The sequence below is a fragment of the Dermochelys coriacea genome, chromosome 24, assembly GCF_009764565.3.
Source record: "Dermochelys coriacea isolate rDerCor1 chromosome 24, rDerCor1.pri.v4, whole genome shotgun sequence".
Taxonomy (NCBI): domain Eukaryota; kingdom Metazoa; phylum Chordata; order Testudines; family Dermochelyidae; genus Dermochelys; species Dermochelys coriacea.
This window is the reverse complement of record NC_050091.1, coordinates 5,258,242-5,274,545: the sequence shown is the minus strand read 5'-3', so window position 1 is coordinate 5,274,545 and position 16,304 is coordinate 5,258,242. Positions and strand designations below refer to the sequence as shown.

At 54.4% G+C, this 16,304-nt stretch overlaps 1 protein-coding gene across 4 annotated transcripts; it reads right to left on the bottom strand.

The window, feature by feature from the left end:
• Nucleotides 1-2,220: 2,220 nt before the first annotated feature.
• LOC119848039 (tyrosine-protein kinase Fer-like) lies at nucleotides 2,221-16,304 on the bottom strand. 4 transcript variants are annotated; one of them, XM_043502073.1, is made up of 8 exons: nucleotides 15,001-16,304; nucleotides 13,945-14,073; nucleotides 13,500-13,553; nucleotides 9,052-9,170; nucleotides 8,864-8,958; nucleotides 8,372-8,495; nucleotides 8,003-8,160; nucleotides 2,221-7,544 (listed from the first exon to the last, which is right to left on the bottom strand). In XM_043502073.1, exons 1-8 carry the CDS (start codon nucleotides 15,385-15,387, stop codon nucleotides 7,414-7,416), a joined length of 1,197 nt encoding a protein of 398 aa, XP_043358008.1. In that variant the 5' UTR covers nucleotides 15,388-16,304; the 3' UTR covers nucleotides 2,221-7,413. The 4 variants fall into 4 exon arrangements, with proteins under 4 accessions (XP_043358008.1, XP_043358006.1, XP_043358005.1 ...); XM_043502071.1 differs by having other exon boundaries at nucleotides 8,864-9,170; XM_043502072.1 differs by having other exon boundaries at nucleotides 7,446-8,160.

Here is a 16,304-nt window from a genome sequence, read left to right as displayed (position 1 = left end):
GCTGGCTGCCGGTGGGTGCTAAGCACCCACTAACTTTTCTCCATGGGTGCTCCAGCCCTGGAGCACCCATGGAGTCAGCACCTACGCCCACAAAGATCAGAGACCCATTGCGCTGTGCAGACACATTCTGAGAGACAGGACCTTGGCCCAAGAAGCTTACAGCCTCAGGATACAAGACAGACAACAGATGGATTGTTACCTCTGTTTTACAAATGGGGGAAACTGAGGCACGGAGCGATAATGTGACTTGCCCAGGGTCACACAGGGAGTTTGTGGCAGAGCAAGGCATTGAACCCAGTGCTACCAAGTCCCAGGCTAGTTCCTGAACCACTGGGCCTTTCTGTCACAGTTCAGGGCAACTGGACCTATATTCCTCCTCTATGATGCCACAGGGCCTCCGATGCTAGGCTTCAGACTCCCCAGCCATCACCTCCTTTGGGTAGGGACCTGCATCTCTCTCCCTTCTGGCCTGGCTATTGCCAGGCTGAGGAATTCCTTGCCTTCCTGGTGCTATCTGACTACCTCAGCAGGCCTGCATTGCTTCTCTTCGCAGAGACAGTTCCCAACGTACCGCCCCAGTTCTAAGCTACCACGCCGCTCTTTCCCAGCAAGCAGATTTTATTCTTAAAGTAAAAGCAATACAGAGAAAACATATTTACAATCATAAAAGAACCTACACGTGTGCTGATAAGCTCCCCAGAGATCACCTCCAACTCCAACATGGGCTCTGGCAGGTGAGCAGCACTTCAACCCCCACAAAGGGGTGTCCTGGGGTGTGTGTCTCATGTTCATACCCCTTTTTGCTCAGATTAAGAACAACCCTTAGCCAGATCAGTCAGCCAACGGGTCTCTTCAAAAGGCGGGATTTGGGGTGGGTCATTTGCCTTTCCCTCTCCCCCCAAGTGTTTCCTAAGAAATTCCCCTCACATGTAGTGTCCCCAAAAGTCCTTCATCTTCCTAATAGCTCCCTGAGGTTGCATTAGTCCTGTCTTCATCCTAAGGCAGGTCCATACACTCCCACAAACGTTTGCATTGTGAATAAATTGGGCTCCTAAAAATCATAATTCATTAAGGTTTGCCCGGGATATTGCAGGAAATCGCCATCTGTTGCAGGTCCTTTCTCTCTCGTGCCAGGGATCAGTAAAGGAAGCCTGCCACGAAATGGCTTGTGGGTCTGCACAATTGAAAAAAAGAAATTGACCGGGTCTTCTGGAAGAGTCTGCCAAACTATCAGCCTTTGCTTGGCGAGGAAGCTCCAGCATGAAGCAGAGAGGAAAAATGGAGGAACACTTGAGGGTAGGCTGGTGGGAGAACAAATGATTGATGTCTGCGTGTAATTTCCACACAGCAAGCAGGGAGGAAATCTGAGCTGCCAAAAACTGCAACCATCGGAGTGGAAGAATAAGGCCCAGCTTGACAAAGCCCTGGCTGGGATGATTTAGTTGGGGATCGATCCTGCTTTGAGCAGAGGGTTGGACTAGATGACCTCCCGAAGTCCCTTCCAACTCTGACATTCTATGAATTTTACCTCGCGCTGTTGAATTAGGCCTTAGTGGCAGCAGACATCTGCAAGCATTACATTAAAATATAGGCCAGCCCCACAGCTAGTATGAACTGGCATAGCCCCATTGACTCAGATGGAGCTACGCCAGCTGAGGATCTGGCCTCGGCTCCTTGGTATCTTGTCTTGCCTTATTTAAAAGGATGAGCTTGTTAGAGCCAGGAACACAATTTTATCAATGTTTGTAAGGGCTGGAAAACTTCCTGTCCTGTTCATATGAATACTGCCCTGTTACCAGAGGTGAAAGTAAGCTGGTGCGCCCCGGGGTGGGTTGGCTTCCCCAGGCGCAATTTAAAGGGCCTGCGGCTCCCAGCAGTGGCTGGAGCCCCCGGCCCTTTAAATTGCTGCCAGAGCCCCACTGCCAGAGCCCTGGGGTAGTGGCAGTGGGGCTGGGGGGGCGGTTTAAAGGGCCCGGGGCGGTAGTGGCAGCTGGAGCCCCGTCCCTGGAGCCCTGCTGCCGGAGCCCTGGGGAAACGGTGGTGGGGCTCCAGGGACAATTTAAAGGGCCCAGGGCCCTTTAAACCGCTGCCAGAGGCCCCAGCTGCCACTATTACCCCGGGGAGGGGGAAGGATGAGTGGGCCGGGGCTGGCTTTGACCTCCCCCGCCCCCGCCCCTTTTGGGGGCCAGAGCCGGCCCCAGCCCAGCCCCGTACTGGTAAGTCCCTAGACTTACTTTCACCCCTGCTTGCTACCCACAATGCTCTGCCCTTCCACAGCATCACAGGCTCTCTGGATGGCATTAGTGAGTTTAGCCTCACACCACCCTTAGGAGGTAGGTTATTATATCCATTTTATGGGTGGGGAAACTGAGGCACGGAGCAGGGCAGGAACGCTGTGGCAGAGAGGCATTGAGCTCACGAGGCCTGACTCTCAGCCCCGCCCTGCTCTAACCACTAGACCATTCTCTTCACATCAGGAGAACTAGAGACAGCCCTTCAAGGAGGAAGGACGATCTTGGCCTTGGCCTGGAGATGTGGGTTCACTTCCCAGCTCAGCCAACAACTTCTTGTGGGACCCTGGATTCCTGGCTCCCAGGCTGATGCTCAGACCCTTCCCCCCCAGCTCCGTACATGGCTGACAGCAGCGATAGCTCCTCCTCCCCACCTCCATGCTGCTGCTCAGCCAGCGGGGCTCAGCCCTGCCCTGGAGGTGGGGCACTCACACGCCATGCCCCGTGCAGTCGCTGGCCTCCCCGTTGAGGCCGTCAGCCATCCTGGTGTTCTGCAGAGACACAGCTGCTGGCATGCTGCCAGATGAAATAAAAGTGCCAGGCGTTGGGGTCTCAAGGGCGGTGTTTAAGATGAAATTCTTCCCTAGTCATGGGACTCCAGGAGCTGGAGCTTCAAGCTTCGCACCACACGTCACGAGAGCCAGCAACACTGCAAACCAACGGTGAAGTGCTGGAGCGTAATTTCCTGGGGCTTTAACCAGCCAGAAAGGGAAGAGCCACATCTTCCCCGCTAGCCCGCTTCCACCCAGCTGCCCCTTCCTTTCGTACTCCAGCCCGGGCAGCAGTGGGACCCATTAACCCTTTCCAGACGGCAGTGCTTTTCCTTTGCCACAGCCTCGCTTTCCCTGGAGGAGCTGGCTCGGCTAAAGCCAACTCACGGCTGACCCTTAAACCAAATCAATCAAGAGGATGGAAAGAGCCTTGGGCAATAGCTCCCCTCTAACAAGCAGGGGCTTGGAGCCCAGCTGGCTCGCTCACATCCATGCTTAGAGCTCAGCGCTGGTGTAAGTGGGGCCTCTGGCGAAACTGGATTCGAACCTGTGCCCAGGAGGCTCAGTCTAGTAGGGTGTTTATCAAAGGGCCATCAATAGGACGTTCAATCTAGCACCGTCTGCAGCCTTCGCTCCCAGGATCAGCTGTTCCTCATTCACAAGGGCCTTAGATCAACACCGCTGTGAGATAAGAGGAGCCTGTCTGTGGGGGTGATTATTGTTCCACTGGCAGGAGTGCAGGCGGCCTCTCACCCTGGAGAGTGTGCCAGGGTTTCATGGCAGAGCTGCCTACAGCCAGTGCCTCGGCTGTGTCTTAATTAAAGTCGCTGGATGGGGAAACGGGAGGCGGGTGCATCATCCCACGGGCTGCCTGAGTGTCTGTGGTGATGCAGAAGGGGCCAGGTTGATGCCCACTCTCTGGGGGTCAGAGTCTCCTGAGGTTCTCCTTGCGGGGGGTTGCTACAGCCCCGAGCTTAGGTGGGTAAGATGGATAATGTGCAAAATCTTGGGCGGGCAACGCTGCAGAACAGCTGGGGGAGCGAAGGGGTGGGCGAACTAGAGACGCTGCAGAACAGCTGGAGGGTGGAGGCCATAGGGGCTGGGAGATGTATTTCTCTCTGCCCCACGCTGGAAGCCCAGCGAGATGTGCAGCCAGGAGCAGAGGATGCAGGACAGGAGCGCTGGGGTTTAATGGTGGTGCATGGGGAACGCAGGGCCTTCTAGGGCCATAGGCTCTCCCCAATCGCCAGGGATAGAGGAGCCACTCTCCATTCAAGCCATGGCTGGTTGGGGTGGCAGACAAGTGACTCATGAGCTGTTGAGAAGCTAGAAGGCCCAGAAGGAGAAGGTGGGGACGAGTGCAGGGACCCACAGCAGTGGAGTCCAGTGCAACTTCTCCACAGAGCCAGAGGACATTGGCCTGCAGAAGGGTCTCGCTTCAGGCTATTTGCAGGGCCCAGCAGGGCCTGCCGATGAGCAAATGGTGCCGGGACAGCTGCAGGATTCCCACTGGCTTTGCTCTTTCTGGGTGGGGTAGGAGGAAAAGTGACAAACCAGGGGAGGTCACACCCAGGCCTAACACTACCTGGCCCCTCTGCTGCTAGAGATGCCTGCGCACAGGGTGACCATCTCAAACTGCACCTTCTAGCCACGGCAGTGCAGCGACCGGCCAACTCCCGCCAACTTTATCAGCCTTTCACCATGCCCATCACTATGGGATCTGGGCATGTTCCAGCCAGGCATCAACTGATCGGCACCTGTCACATGGGGCTCGAGACAAAGGGCGGGGAGGGACAGAGGCCTGGGGAAAGGAAGTGGTTGCCACAGGCATGTGTCCTCTGTCCCAGTCCAGTGCTCGGTCCACTAGGCCAGGCAGCCCAGCGCCTGCCTTCTAGCCTGGGATTCTGCCTCTCTGCAGCGATCAGAGCTCATTAAACTGAATGAAAAAAAATATCCAGGAGGCAGGGCACCCCCATCAGCACAGACATCAGCCAGAAACAGGGCGAGGGCTCCAGGACCACCGGCCCTGAGCAGATCGGCTGCTCTGACCCCTTTATCATAACAGGTTAGATGGAGGATGACACATCAGGGAATTATCGGTCATGCGCCGCTTCCAGGCTCAGGCCTTCTGAGGGCAACACACAGCCAGCACGCCTGGTGGTTAGGAGACAGGCCTGGATATGGAGAGATGCTGCTCCCATCCTCGGGGCTCTGTCTCTGGAGGGCATGACTCGGGGGGGGGGGGGGTCAGGAAATCCCACAACAGGGCATCAAGAGATTGGCTTTCCCTTCAGTGCTACCGCTTGTGAGATAAACTCTGGCAAGCCTGTGCCCTGAGCCATTAGCATTTACAAAGCACACTAAATCAGGTGTAAATTAACACACTTGCTCAATGGGCCAAAAAAAACAACAGCCAGGGCCTTATCTCGCTCCCGCCTGGCCAAACACAACCAGCTGCACATCATGGCCTGTGATGAGTGTCATTTGGACTGTGCATGTTTTTCTAATTGTTCTGCTTTTGCTTGACTGCACAAGGATTTTTAATTTCCTCTTTCTATTTAACTATCACATATCTGGAGCTTTAAACACTCATCCTCCACATTACTCCCTCGCTGACTCTGGTCACCGCATTGCACGCTTCGTTTATTCCCAGTGTTTTCCCCTTACAAACAACCTCTAATGAGGACCAGCGAGACCTAAGTAGATTATCTAGAGAGGTGGTGGAAACCCCATCCTTGGAGGTGGGATGAACACCTGTCAGGGATGATCTAGGGCTAGGTTTACTTGGTCCTGTCTCGGTGCATGGGGCAGGACAAGATGATCTCTCGAGGTTTCTTCCAGCACTACATTTCTATGATTCTACAATCACCCAGCCTCTTATCCTTTGCCAGACAAGAAGGTGGATCTTGACTAGAAATTAGCCCGTTCAGAGCCAAATGTTCCCAATATTGTTGGAGGTGGGGGGAAGGATTTGGATCAGGTGTTCCTGATAAGATTCAAAAACTGATACGAAGCTGTGTGTTTTTTTTCATATATCGCACTGTTAAGCCTGAGGAACTCATTGCCACAACAGATCGTTGAGGTCAAGTAGTTTGCAGGATTCCAAAGAGGAAGCTAGATGGTCTAGGTATATTTAATCCTGCCACAGAGTATCGGGATGGACTCGCTGACCTCTGGAGATTGCTTCCAGCCCTGCATTTCTGTGATTTATACAGCTAATAAGACCATACAGAGGTATTATAGCTCATGCTAAACATCAAGAGATTGGAAGGGCTATAAACCTTTCTGTGTCAGTGCATAAACCAGCCTCTAACTACCATGGGAGATTTCTGCAGGAGAAGGTTATTCCTATGGCAGGGTTCTTGCACTTTTCTCTGAAGCGGCTGGGGCTGGCCAAGGCCACAGACCAGACACTTAGCTAGACAGCCCTTGGATCCATAGGCATGAACTCCATGGGGGCTCCGGGACTCAAGCACCCACAGGGGAAAATAGCAGGTGCTCATCAACCACGGGTCACAGCTGTTTGGAGGCTGGGGAAGGCACGCCGGGGAAGGGTGGAGAGCAGCAAGCAGCAGGTGGAGATCTCAGGGGAGGGGTTAGAGCCGGGGCAGGAAGAGACAGCGTGAAGGCGGAGCCTCCGGGGAGGGGGCGGAGCAAGGTCCAGGCCTCGGGAGTAGGGGCGGGGCCTCATTCATGAAGGTGAACCTATGCTGGAGTCCGATTTTCACAGAACTGTTAAGTCCACAGGCCAAACCCAGACCAAAGCATCAGTGACCAGGACTTCATGGAAGACAACGAAGCAGCGCCCGGGCCTGCACTGGCCCAACTGCTGTCGAATTGTTCCCTGCATTCGGAGCGTCTCCACCTATGTGCCGCTTGCCCGAATTGCTCAGCCCTTGTGGGTTTAAACTCTCCTTCAGAAGTGGAGACAACATCTGAAGTTCAGGGCAAGAAAAATCACCAATGTTCCTCCCTGATGAGCCAACTGGGGAACAGAGTGGGTGCCTACCCTGTCCAACCAGCTCACGGGGGAATCATTTTAACCTTCGCCGCAGCCAATCGTTTGGCAGAGGAGCTCTGATTGGTTAACGGCGGCATGTAACGGAAATATTTAAAGAGGGCTCAAACCACCAGCCCTTCTAGGAACCAAGTTCCAAGTATAGAGGTTGAAGGGCCAGGAGGGAAGGCCTGAGCAAAGGTATTGAGAGGCTTTATATAGATTATTTCGGGGGGAGGGTGGATACATATTACAAAGGGGAAGTGGAGGCCCGTGGTCACTCAGAGTTCCAGCCGAGCTGCGTCATCTCCTGCTGGATGGCGCTGAACTTGGGGCGCAGGCTGGGACTGGCTTCCCAGCACCTCAGCATCACGTCGTAAACTTCCACCGGGCAGCGCTTAGGAGCTCGCATGCGGAAACCTGCCAAGGCAAGAGAGGCTGGACACACACAGCACGGGGGCCAGTAGCTCTGTGGGGGGCTGGGGACTACGGCAGGAGCTAGCCCTATGTACGGGACAGAGGTATTGCAGCAGAGCCAGGAACTGAACCTGGTCTCCTGAGCCTGAAGCACGTGGCCACCCACCGCCTTGCGCCCCTTGCTCAGGACCTGGGCTGTGATAAACACCAGCTCGCACTACTTGCCTCGCTCCACCTGGCTCACCACCTGCTGGTTCGACATGCCGCGGTAGGGGGTGGCCCCCAGGCTGAAGATCTCCCACAGCAGGACACCGTAGCTCCAGACGTCGCTCTCCGTCGAGTACCGGCCTGCCATCAACCCACACGGGGGATGTTAGTGAAGGGGGTCCGATCCCGTAGCCCTATGTCACGCGATGAGCAGGGTTACCCGTGAGGCTAGGGTAAGCCACCGCTGCGTCCCCAGAATACAGGACACTCCAGTGGTGTCGTCCTGAATGAGAAAAGTACCGGTACTTCCCGAACTGCATGGGCCCGCCCCGGCCTGAGGGCATCCTGCCTTCACCAGTGAGGTCACACCGGGGAGGGTGGATCAGTGTACTCTGCACCAGAGCATCCTCCAGTGTCCAGCTGATACCAGACAAACCCAGGAGAAAAATTGCTACTGTCCCCTCAAACCCTAGTAGGGGGTGTGTTGTTGGCCTGGACCAGCCTCCCCTGCCCCAGACCTTCCTGGACCCTGGACCCTTCCTCCTGCCCCAACCGCTGTAAAATCTCAGCGAGGAGCGAGCTGTTCCCGTGCCCCTGACCGTATCTCAGAGCCTCCGGCGCCGTCCACTTGATGGGAATGTGCTTCATTCCTCCCTGGGAGGCGTAGACGCTGTTGGCCTCCTGCCGCAACATGCCGAAGTCGCTGATCTTCAGCACGTTACCTTCCCCCACCAGGCAGTTCCTGGCCGCTAGGTCCCTGCAGGGAGAGGACGGAGGGCTAGATGCACCCCGGTGCTGGCTGGATACTCCCTGGATGCAGCAGGCAGGACTGGCCAGCAGGGAAGCTAGACACAGAACCTTAGAGCTGGACTTTGTTCACTCTTCGGGGCAATTGTTAACCCTCTGGGTGCCTGGGGTGTCACCTTAGCCTCCCAGCCTGTGCTGCAAGGGGGGGGTCTCATCCATACCTGTGGATGCAACTGTTGCTCTCCAGATAGGCCATCCCCGCTGCTGCCTGAACTGCAAAGCGGATGAGGTCTGGAATCCAGAGGCGGCTCCCCTCGGAGTGGAGGAACGATAAGAAATCCCCACCTAGGTGCAGGGAGAGAGAGAACGAAAGAACAAAAGACCCAGATGATCCATGCCCCTCACGCCAACTCACCAGCTATGGCTGGATTTCAGTCTGCAGTCAAACTCAAATGCCCCTTTCACTAGGTTTTGCACAGGAAATAGGGCACGCATGGACTTTAGTGAGCTGTAGCTCACGAAAGCTTATGCTCTAATAAATTTGTTAGTCTCTAAGGTGCCACAAGTACTCCTTTTCTTTTTGCGAACCACTAGGTGGTGACATTCCCAACCGTGTTGCAGCAGGCCTGACATTGCACCCAGGACACAAGGTGCGTTGAGGTCACAGGCAGACACGCAGAGCATGCTGTTATGCAGAGAGTTCTCCTGCTCACCGGACACCAGCTCCATGATGATGAAGACAGGCTGTTTCTGGGCACACACGCCAATAATCCGGACGACATTCGGGTGGCTGTAGCACCTCACGATCCTTAGAAACAGGAAGGAGCAGAGGGATGAGCCCCTGAGCTGACAGGGTGGGACCGTCGCCCCTTGGTCCGTCAGACCCCCATTGCTGGCTGACCTGGCTTCCATGAGGAATTTGTGCTTCGTCTCCGGGGCCAGGTGCCCTCTGTAGGTTTTCACAGCCACGGGGGTGTTGTCGTATGACAGGCGGCCGCTATACACCTCCCCGAAATTCCCCTGGGGATGGAGAAACAGTGGTCGGGGGGAAGTGATCAGGCAGCAGTGCAAGGCCTGCTCTGGATTACATGCAAAAGGGAAATCAGCCCCAGCCTCTCCATAGAGAGAGCACAGTGTGTGCACCCCGCACTTAGCAACATGCTGCAGCCACTGCCAGAACAAAAGGGCAGCAGCTGTCTCCACCCACCGCCGGAGTGCTTAGAAATGTAAAGGGGCTGCGCACCCAACTCCTTCCCCTCAAACTATGTCAGGGTTTCAGCCTGCGAGCTTTGAAGCCTGGAGTGCTTTCTATCTGCCTGTCACGACGACCTCCTACCAATGTGCCATTGCTGGGAAGGATTCCCCTCTAGGAATTAAAGGAGAGTTTGTCCCATTCAGTCCTTCTGTTCTATGCAGGTTCCTAGACAGAACCCATCACCGTGGTATCTGGGCACTTCTCCTTGCTTTCGCTTTTGAGGCTGCAAGTGGAGCGGAGCCCACAGCACAGGTGTGGTTTTTATGCTGCAGACCCACCCTGCAAACATCATCCCGAGACCCGCCAGCTCATTTTGCAGAGGCCCCTGAACTCCCAATGACGTCAGGGCTGCACCTGAGATGCCAATCACAGCGCCTCACAACAAATCTTACTGCTCAGCGGCTGTGTGTCCTAGCAGATAGAGCACTGGACAGGGAGTCAGGGGGATCTGGGTGCTATTCCAAGCTCTGCTACTAGGGTGACCTTGGGCAAGTCACTTCCTCTCTCTAGGTCTGTTTCCCCATCTGCAAAATGGGAATAATGGTACCCGCCTCCCTTGCCAAGTGCGGGGCATTTTAATGATGAAAAGTGCTAGGTAAGAACTAGGGATTATGATGTATGATCCAGATGTCCACCGCTGCTGACTCAGACTCTTCCCATCATTGTCCTTCCCTACCCTTCTCTTAGCAAGGCGCATTACACTCCTGTCCACTCTCCAACCCCCTAGACCCACCGCCCCTCATCACTGCTCCGAGAGCCTTTTATGGGACGCAGCAGCACGAAACTATCAGATCCAGATTTCATAACACGGGACAAAGATGGGACGGCAGCTGCTGCATGAAATATTCACGTTGCCCTGTGGTTCGCATCATTGTCTCAGAGCTGAGGACGTAGCTAACAAAAGGGACTAGGAAGTGAATGCCTAAGGCAGATACAAGCACCATAGAGAGGTGTCACTTCTCAAGGGATTTTGTCCGTACATTTCTAGACACGGCAGAGGCAACGAGAAGATACATTTATAGTTCCCTCTAGAGCATAGAAATGTCGGGCTGGAAGGGACCTCGAGAGGTCATCTGGTCCAGTCCCCTGCACTGAGGCAGGGCTAAGTATTATCTAGACCATCCCTGACCAGTGTTTGTTTAACCTGCTCTTAAAAACCTCCAATGACGGAGATTCCACAACCTCCCGACTAATTTGTTCTAGTGCTTAACTACTCTGAAAAATCGCTCTTGCTGCAATTTAAACCCGTTATTTCTTGTCCTGTCCTCAGTGGTTAAGGAGAACAATTTATCACCCTCTTCTTTATAACAACCTTCAATGTCCTTGAAGACTGTTGTCACGTCCGTCCTCAGTCTTCTCCAGACAAAACAACACCAATGTTTTTTAATCCTTTAAATCCTTTTTTGTTGCTCTCCTCTGGACTTACTTCCATTTTTTCCACGTCTTTCCCAAAATGTGGTGCGTGGAACCCAACACAGTACTCCACTTGAGGTCTTATCAGTGCTGAGTATAGCGCAGGGGTGGAGAAACTTTTTGGCCTGAGGGCCACATCTGGGTATGGAAATTGTATGGTGGGCCAGGAATGCTCACAAAATTGGGGTTGGGGTGCTGGGTGGGGGTGGTGAGGGTTCTGGTTAGGGGTGAAGGCTCTGGAGTGGGCCAGAAATGAGGAGTTCAGGGTGCAGGAGGGGGCTCTGGGCTGGGGCAAGGTGGGTGGAGTGCGGGGGCAGGGGTGAGGGCTCCAGTTGGGGGTGCGAATTCTGGGGTTGGGGGTGCAGGAGGGTGCTCTGAGCTGGGACTGAGGGGTTCAGAGGGTGGGAGGGGAATGAGGGCTGAGCTCCCAGAAGCAGCGGCATCCCTCCCCCCCCGGCTCGTACATGGAGGCATGGCCAGGTGGCTCTGCTGCATGCTGCCCCATCCGCAGGCATAACCCCTGCAGCTCCTATTGGCCATGGTTGCTGCGGAGGCGGTGTTTGGGGTGGGAGCAGCATGCAGAGTGGAGCCCCCTGGCTGCCCCTACGCATAGAAGCTGGCGGGGGACATGCTGCTGCTTCTGGGAGCTGCGCAGAACGGCCCCTGACCCTGCTCCCCAGCAGGAGCACTGGAGCGGGGCAAGCCCCAGACCCCGCTCCCCAGCAGAAGTTCAAGGGCCAGATTAAAACCACTCATGGGCCGGATGCGACCCGCAGGCTGTAGTTTGCCCACCCCTGCTATAGTGGAAGAATTACTTCTCGGGTCTTGCTTACAATACTCCGAGTCCTGCTAATACATCCCAGAATGATGTTCACTTTTCCTGCAACAGTGTTACAGCGTTGACTCACATTTAATTTGTGATCCACTATAACCCCCAGACTCTTTTCTGCAGTACTCCTTCCTAGGCAGTCATTTTCCATTTTGTATTTGTGCAACTGATTACTCCTTCCTAAGTGGAGTACTTTGCATTTCTCCTTACTGGATTTCATCCTATTTATTTAAGGCCATTTCTCCAGTTTGTCATATCTTATGTACTACTGAGCACGTGGAAACTGAGATTTTCAGAGGCTTATAATTTGGTCAAATTTGAGTGGAATTTCCAGGGAAAAGGCACTTCAGTGACCCCGGGGTAACTTTCTTGCAAAATACAGTCCCTGCTTCAAAGCATGGCTGCGTTAGAGCTTTGCAAGAAAATGGTTGGAGAATTCTTTTAATATGAGCAAAACAATCCCTAATCACGTCCTCAGAAACAGAACCATTTTAGCTGCAACTTTCCAAAGAAATCAGCCCAGCATGGGAAATTTCAGCACAAATGGTTCAAGGCTGTTAAAGTTATATGCAACTGAAACCAGCGTCTTAGAGTGGAAAGTGCCGGACAACTTTAATTATAAGCATTGCTACCAAATCCGCCTAGAATATTATAGATGCGCAAAGAGAAAACTCACCCCAAATTGTGTGTGTAAGATTAAACGCAAATCCGAGTCCCTGGTTCAGGAAGCTGAATTCCATCCCCGTCTCCCAGTATCTGTAGCTCCAAACCCTGATGCTTTTACTTTTGGGGTACTACTCCTTTAAGCTTCCAAAAAAGAAACCCTCTCTGCATAGAGAAGCCATTTGCAGAGTTCGAATCATAGAAATGTCGGGCTTCAAGGACCCCCAGGGGTCATCAAGGCCAGCCCCCCGGGTTGAGGCAAGATCAAGTAAGCCTATATCCTCCCTGAAGATGGGTTGTCCAACCTGTTCTTAAAAACATCCAGTAATGCGGATTCCGCCACCTTCCTTGGATCCCAGTTCCCCTGAGAGTTGGAAAGTTTTTCCTAACATGTAACCTAAATCTCCCTTGCTGCAGATTGAGCCCATTGCTTCTTGTCCTGCCTTCAGTGACCAAGAAGAACAATTGATCCCCGTCCTCTTCATAACACCCTGAAGATATTTGAAGACGGTATCAGCTGCCCATTCAGTCTTTTTTTTTCTTCTCAAGACTAGACATACCCAGTTTTATTACCCTTTCCCCATAGATCAAGTTTTTGACACTTTTTTTTTTAAAATCAGTTTTGCTGCTCTCCTCTGGACTTTCTCCAATTTGTCCACATCTTTCCTGACGTGCGAGGCCCAGAACTGGACACAGGACTCCAGCTGAGGCCTCACCAATACCAAGTAGAGCAGGATAATTCCCTTCCGTGTCTGACATACAACACTCCTGTGGATGCACCCCAGAATGATGTTAGCCTTTTCCCCAACCTTCTCACATTGCTGACTCGTATTTATCCACTAGAACCCCCAGCTCCTTTTTAGCAGGACGATCGCCGAGCCAGTTGTTTTCTTTTTTGCAGTTGTGCCTTTGATTTTTCCTTCCTAAGTCTAGAACTTTGCACCCATCTTCATTTAATTTCAGTTTTGCTGCAGCAGGGGGTGGGATGCACACACTGTGCTCTCCCCAGGGAGATGGTGGGCCTGATGCTCATTTATATACTAGAGGCACAGGGGGGCAGTGACTCGCCCAAGGCCAGGCAGGCTGGAACAGCGCCCTGGTGTCCTGACTGTTAGATTGCTGCCCTATCCACATCAGGCTTCCTGTGTGGAGCAGTACATTGTTAACAGCCAAGAACGGAGTCACTTACGCAGCCCAGAAGCTCCCCCAGCACCACGTCTTCATGGCTCAGGTCCCATTTGGCCTACAAAAGAACAAGGCTGGAGACCACAGCACTGATAGCTTGCGTGGTGGGGCTGATCCTGCTCAGGGGCAAAGTCCCCTCGTTGACTGTGGGGATGGGATCGGGCCCCATGGGACAATGGGGACTGACAAGGGTTGGAGCAAACACAGAGAAATGGGCCTGATTCTGGGGCTGGCCCAAAATTTTCCATCCAAGCTGATTTTCACACCCACTCTTATAACCTTACCCATGGGGGCCCCACGCCCACCAAGGGGGGGAGTGGAGCAGAGGTTGACCCCTCATTACTGTCCCAGGCCCCTTTCTCCCATTGCAAGCCCCCACTGGATCTCTGCTGTACCCCCACCCTCCCCTGTCTGGGGGTCCCGGATATGGAGCAGCGCAGCTGGCTTACCTTGGCGACCGGGTTCCGCAGGAGGAACGGGCACTTCGTGGTGAGCACCTGGCGTGATTGCAGGTGGTAGTGGATGAGCGAGGGGATGGTGGGCGCCTCCACGCCTCCAAGCTCAAACTGGTACCTGCCCTGCAGAAGAGCCCAGATCAGAACAGAATGAGCAGGGGAGGGGGGAAATCAGCTGATTGGCACAGAAGCTGCCATTGCTGCTGATAGACAAAGGGAGTGTAGCGGCCAGGTTGGATGAGTCCCCCTCCGTGGGGGTCCCCAAATTTTAAAAACCATGGGAGGGAGCAGGGAATCAGCTGCCTTGAGTGAGAGAGAGAGAGCGAGAGAGAGCACGAGAGAGAGCGCACTGCCCTCTGCTGGAATGAATCAGAACTCTACTGTTTGCGTTACAGGCCCTATACTGCTCCCAGCCAGTGGGGATTCTCCCATAGCTGGGGGCTGTGCTTCTGGACCAGGTGGCTCTGAGTTCCAGCCCCACTGCTGCTGTGCACTTCTGAGCAGCAACAGCTGTGAAGCCCCAGGTAGTCACCGATTGGTTACAAAACCCTACACCTGTATAGTGTCCTTCGGTCTATGCTGTAAAGATTTGGAGCCGTTTCTCCTTTATGCTAAGGCCCCTTCTGCAGAGCGCTGGCCGCACGATGGGGCCAGCAAATCAGCATCGCCATTTTACAGATGGGGAAACTGAGGCACAAAGAGGTCTAGTGACTTGCCCACAGTCTCAGCCGGAAATAGAAGCCAAAGCCTGTTCCTCTTTGGTGCTGCAAGTCCAGCCAGTGACTGCTGGAGAGACGGCCAGAGTACTAAGTGTCTTGATTCAGAGAGATCAATTCAACTGCACGAGCAAGCATGAGAACGGCCCTCCCACCAGACTACCATGTGACAGCACCTTCCGCCAATGTCCATGTGTCCTCGGTGGCCAGGCAGCACTCCTGGGGACCAGACGCTGGCTGTAGCCACTGCCTTGAGGCAGTTAGCCCTTTGGCTGGCTGGCATGCACCACCTGCGGGGCTCACCATCACGTCCCCTCCCCACTCAGCTCCTCACCTTCTGGCACTGGATGATGAAATGCCTGCACTGTCCTCCAGTCAGCGCAGACAGGACATGGGTTCCTGGCCTCCCCTGGCTTGCGCGGACCAAAAAATCCCCCTCGCTGGTCAGCAAGGCCTGAGCCTCCTGTCTGGGGAGCGAGCCATGGTACCAGTCCTGCTGGCCAAGGGGCCTCTGGGCCACTGGTACCAGCGGCACCGGAGGGGGCAGCTTGTGGTCGTAAGAGAACAGGAGAGAATTTAGGGTTAGACACTCGCAGGGCACCCATCGGGCCCAGCCTTTTAAGAACTCACTGGGGCTCCTGCCTGGGAGAGGGGTTGGGGTGGTAACCCTAGAGATGGCAGAATGGGGCAGCCCCCTCCACGCCATGCCCCCTGCCAACATGCGTCAATCCTACCCTGCAGCACTCACCTCTCCAGCAGGACGCTCCGGGACGGTCAGCCCCACCCAGACACTCCCATGTAGGGGCCAGGCCAGGCCAATGGACAGGGTGGCTCATTTGGGATGTGAATGCTTTTGAATTAAGTGGACTGAGACCTACAAAATTTCATCTCATGCAGCGGCTATGGTGCAGCCCCCGGCGGGGACTAACTTTCCATCCTTGCTGCTACACACTGCATCTGGAGCAGCAGCCATTCCCTGTGGTTAACTGCAACTTCACTGGATCATGGGAATTCCACCCACCCTCTTGCCCAACACCAGGTATTGAACCGGTGACCTGTAGAGCACAAGTCTCCACAACTTGAGCTAAAGCTCCCTAACCAGCTCAGGCTCAGGGACCAGCAACACACCCTGAGCTGTGGGTCACACCAGAAGCTAAGCCTCCCCCCTGGATTGCTTATGGGTTCCTATGGGGTTTATAAGGGACACCCTTCTATTGGGCCTACTGCCTCCCCCTTTCTCCACATTGTCGCACTGTACCCGGATGGGTCTGATGGGGCGCAGCCTTTCAGAAGTGCAGCCCCACGCGTATTTCTGGCATGAGGGGCAGCTCATCCTTCATTCCACCCGGCACCGGGCACCTGTAGGCCCTTGTAACCCAGCATGGGAACCTGCCACCCAGCCACCCTCCAGGGAGCCTGTCTGGGGGGACAATGGGGTATTATGACATCAGCAGTCACATGAGACCGGACAGACTCTGGGAGGAATGTGTATGTTAGAGACATGCTCAGAGTTACACCCACAACAAGGCAGCGCTGGCTTGGGCGTGTAAAGCCAGGCTGGAAAATGATGCAGGGGAGAGTCCAACGCCCGAGGCCGAAGGAAGAAGACAGAAACCGCCCCCAGAATATGTGTGTGTG

Bases quoted from the DNA above. Each gene is read 5' to 3' on its own strand.
- LOC119848039 (XM_043502070.1), bottom strand. From the start codon at position 15,387: ATGTTGGCAGGGGGCATGGCGTGGAGGGGGCTGCCCCATTCTGCCATC. The intron at 13,554-13,944 runs GTAAGCCAGCTG...GTTCTTTTGTAG, and splicing joins TGCGGAACCCGGTCGCCAAG to GCCAAATGGGACCTGAGCCA. The intron at 8,496-8,863 runs GTGAGCAGGAGA...CCCTGCACCTAG, and splicing joins CATCATGGAGCTGGTGTCCG to GTGGGGATTTCTTATCGTTC.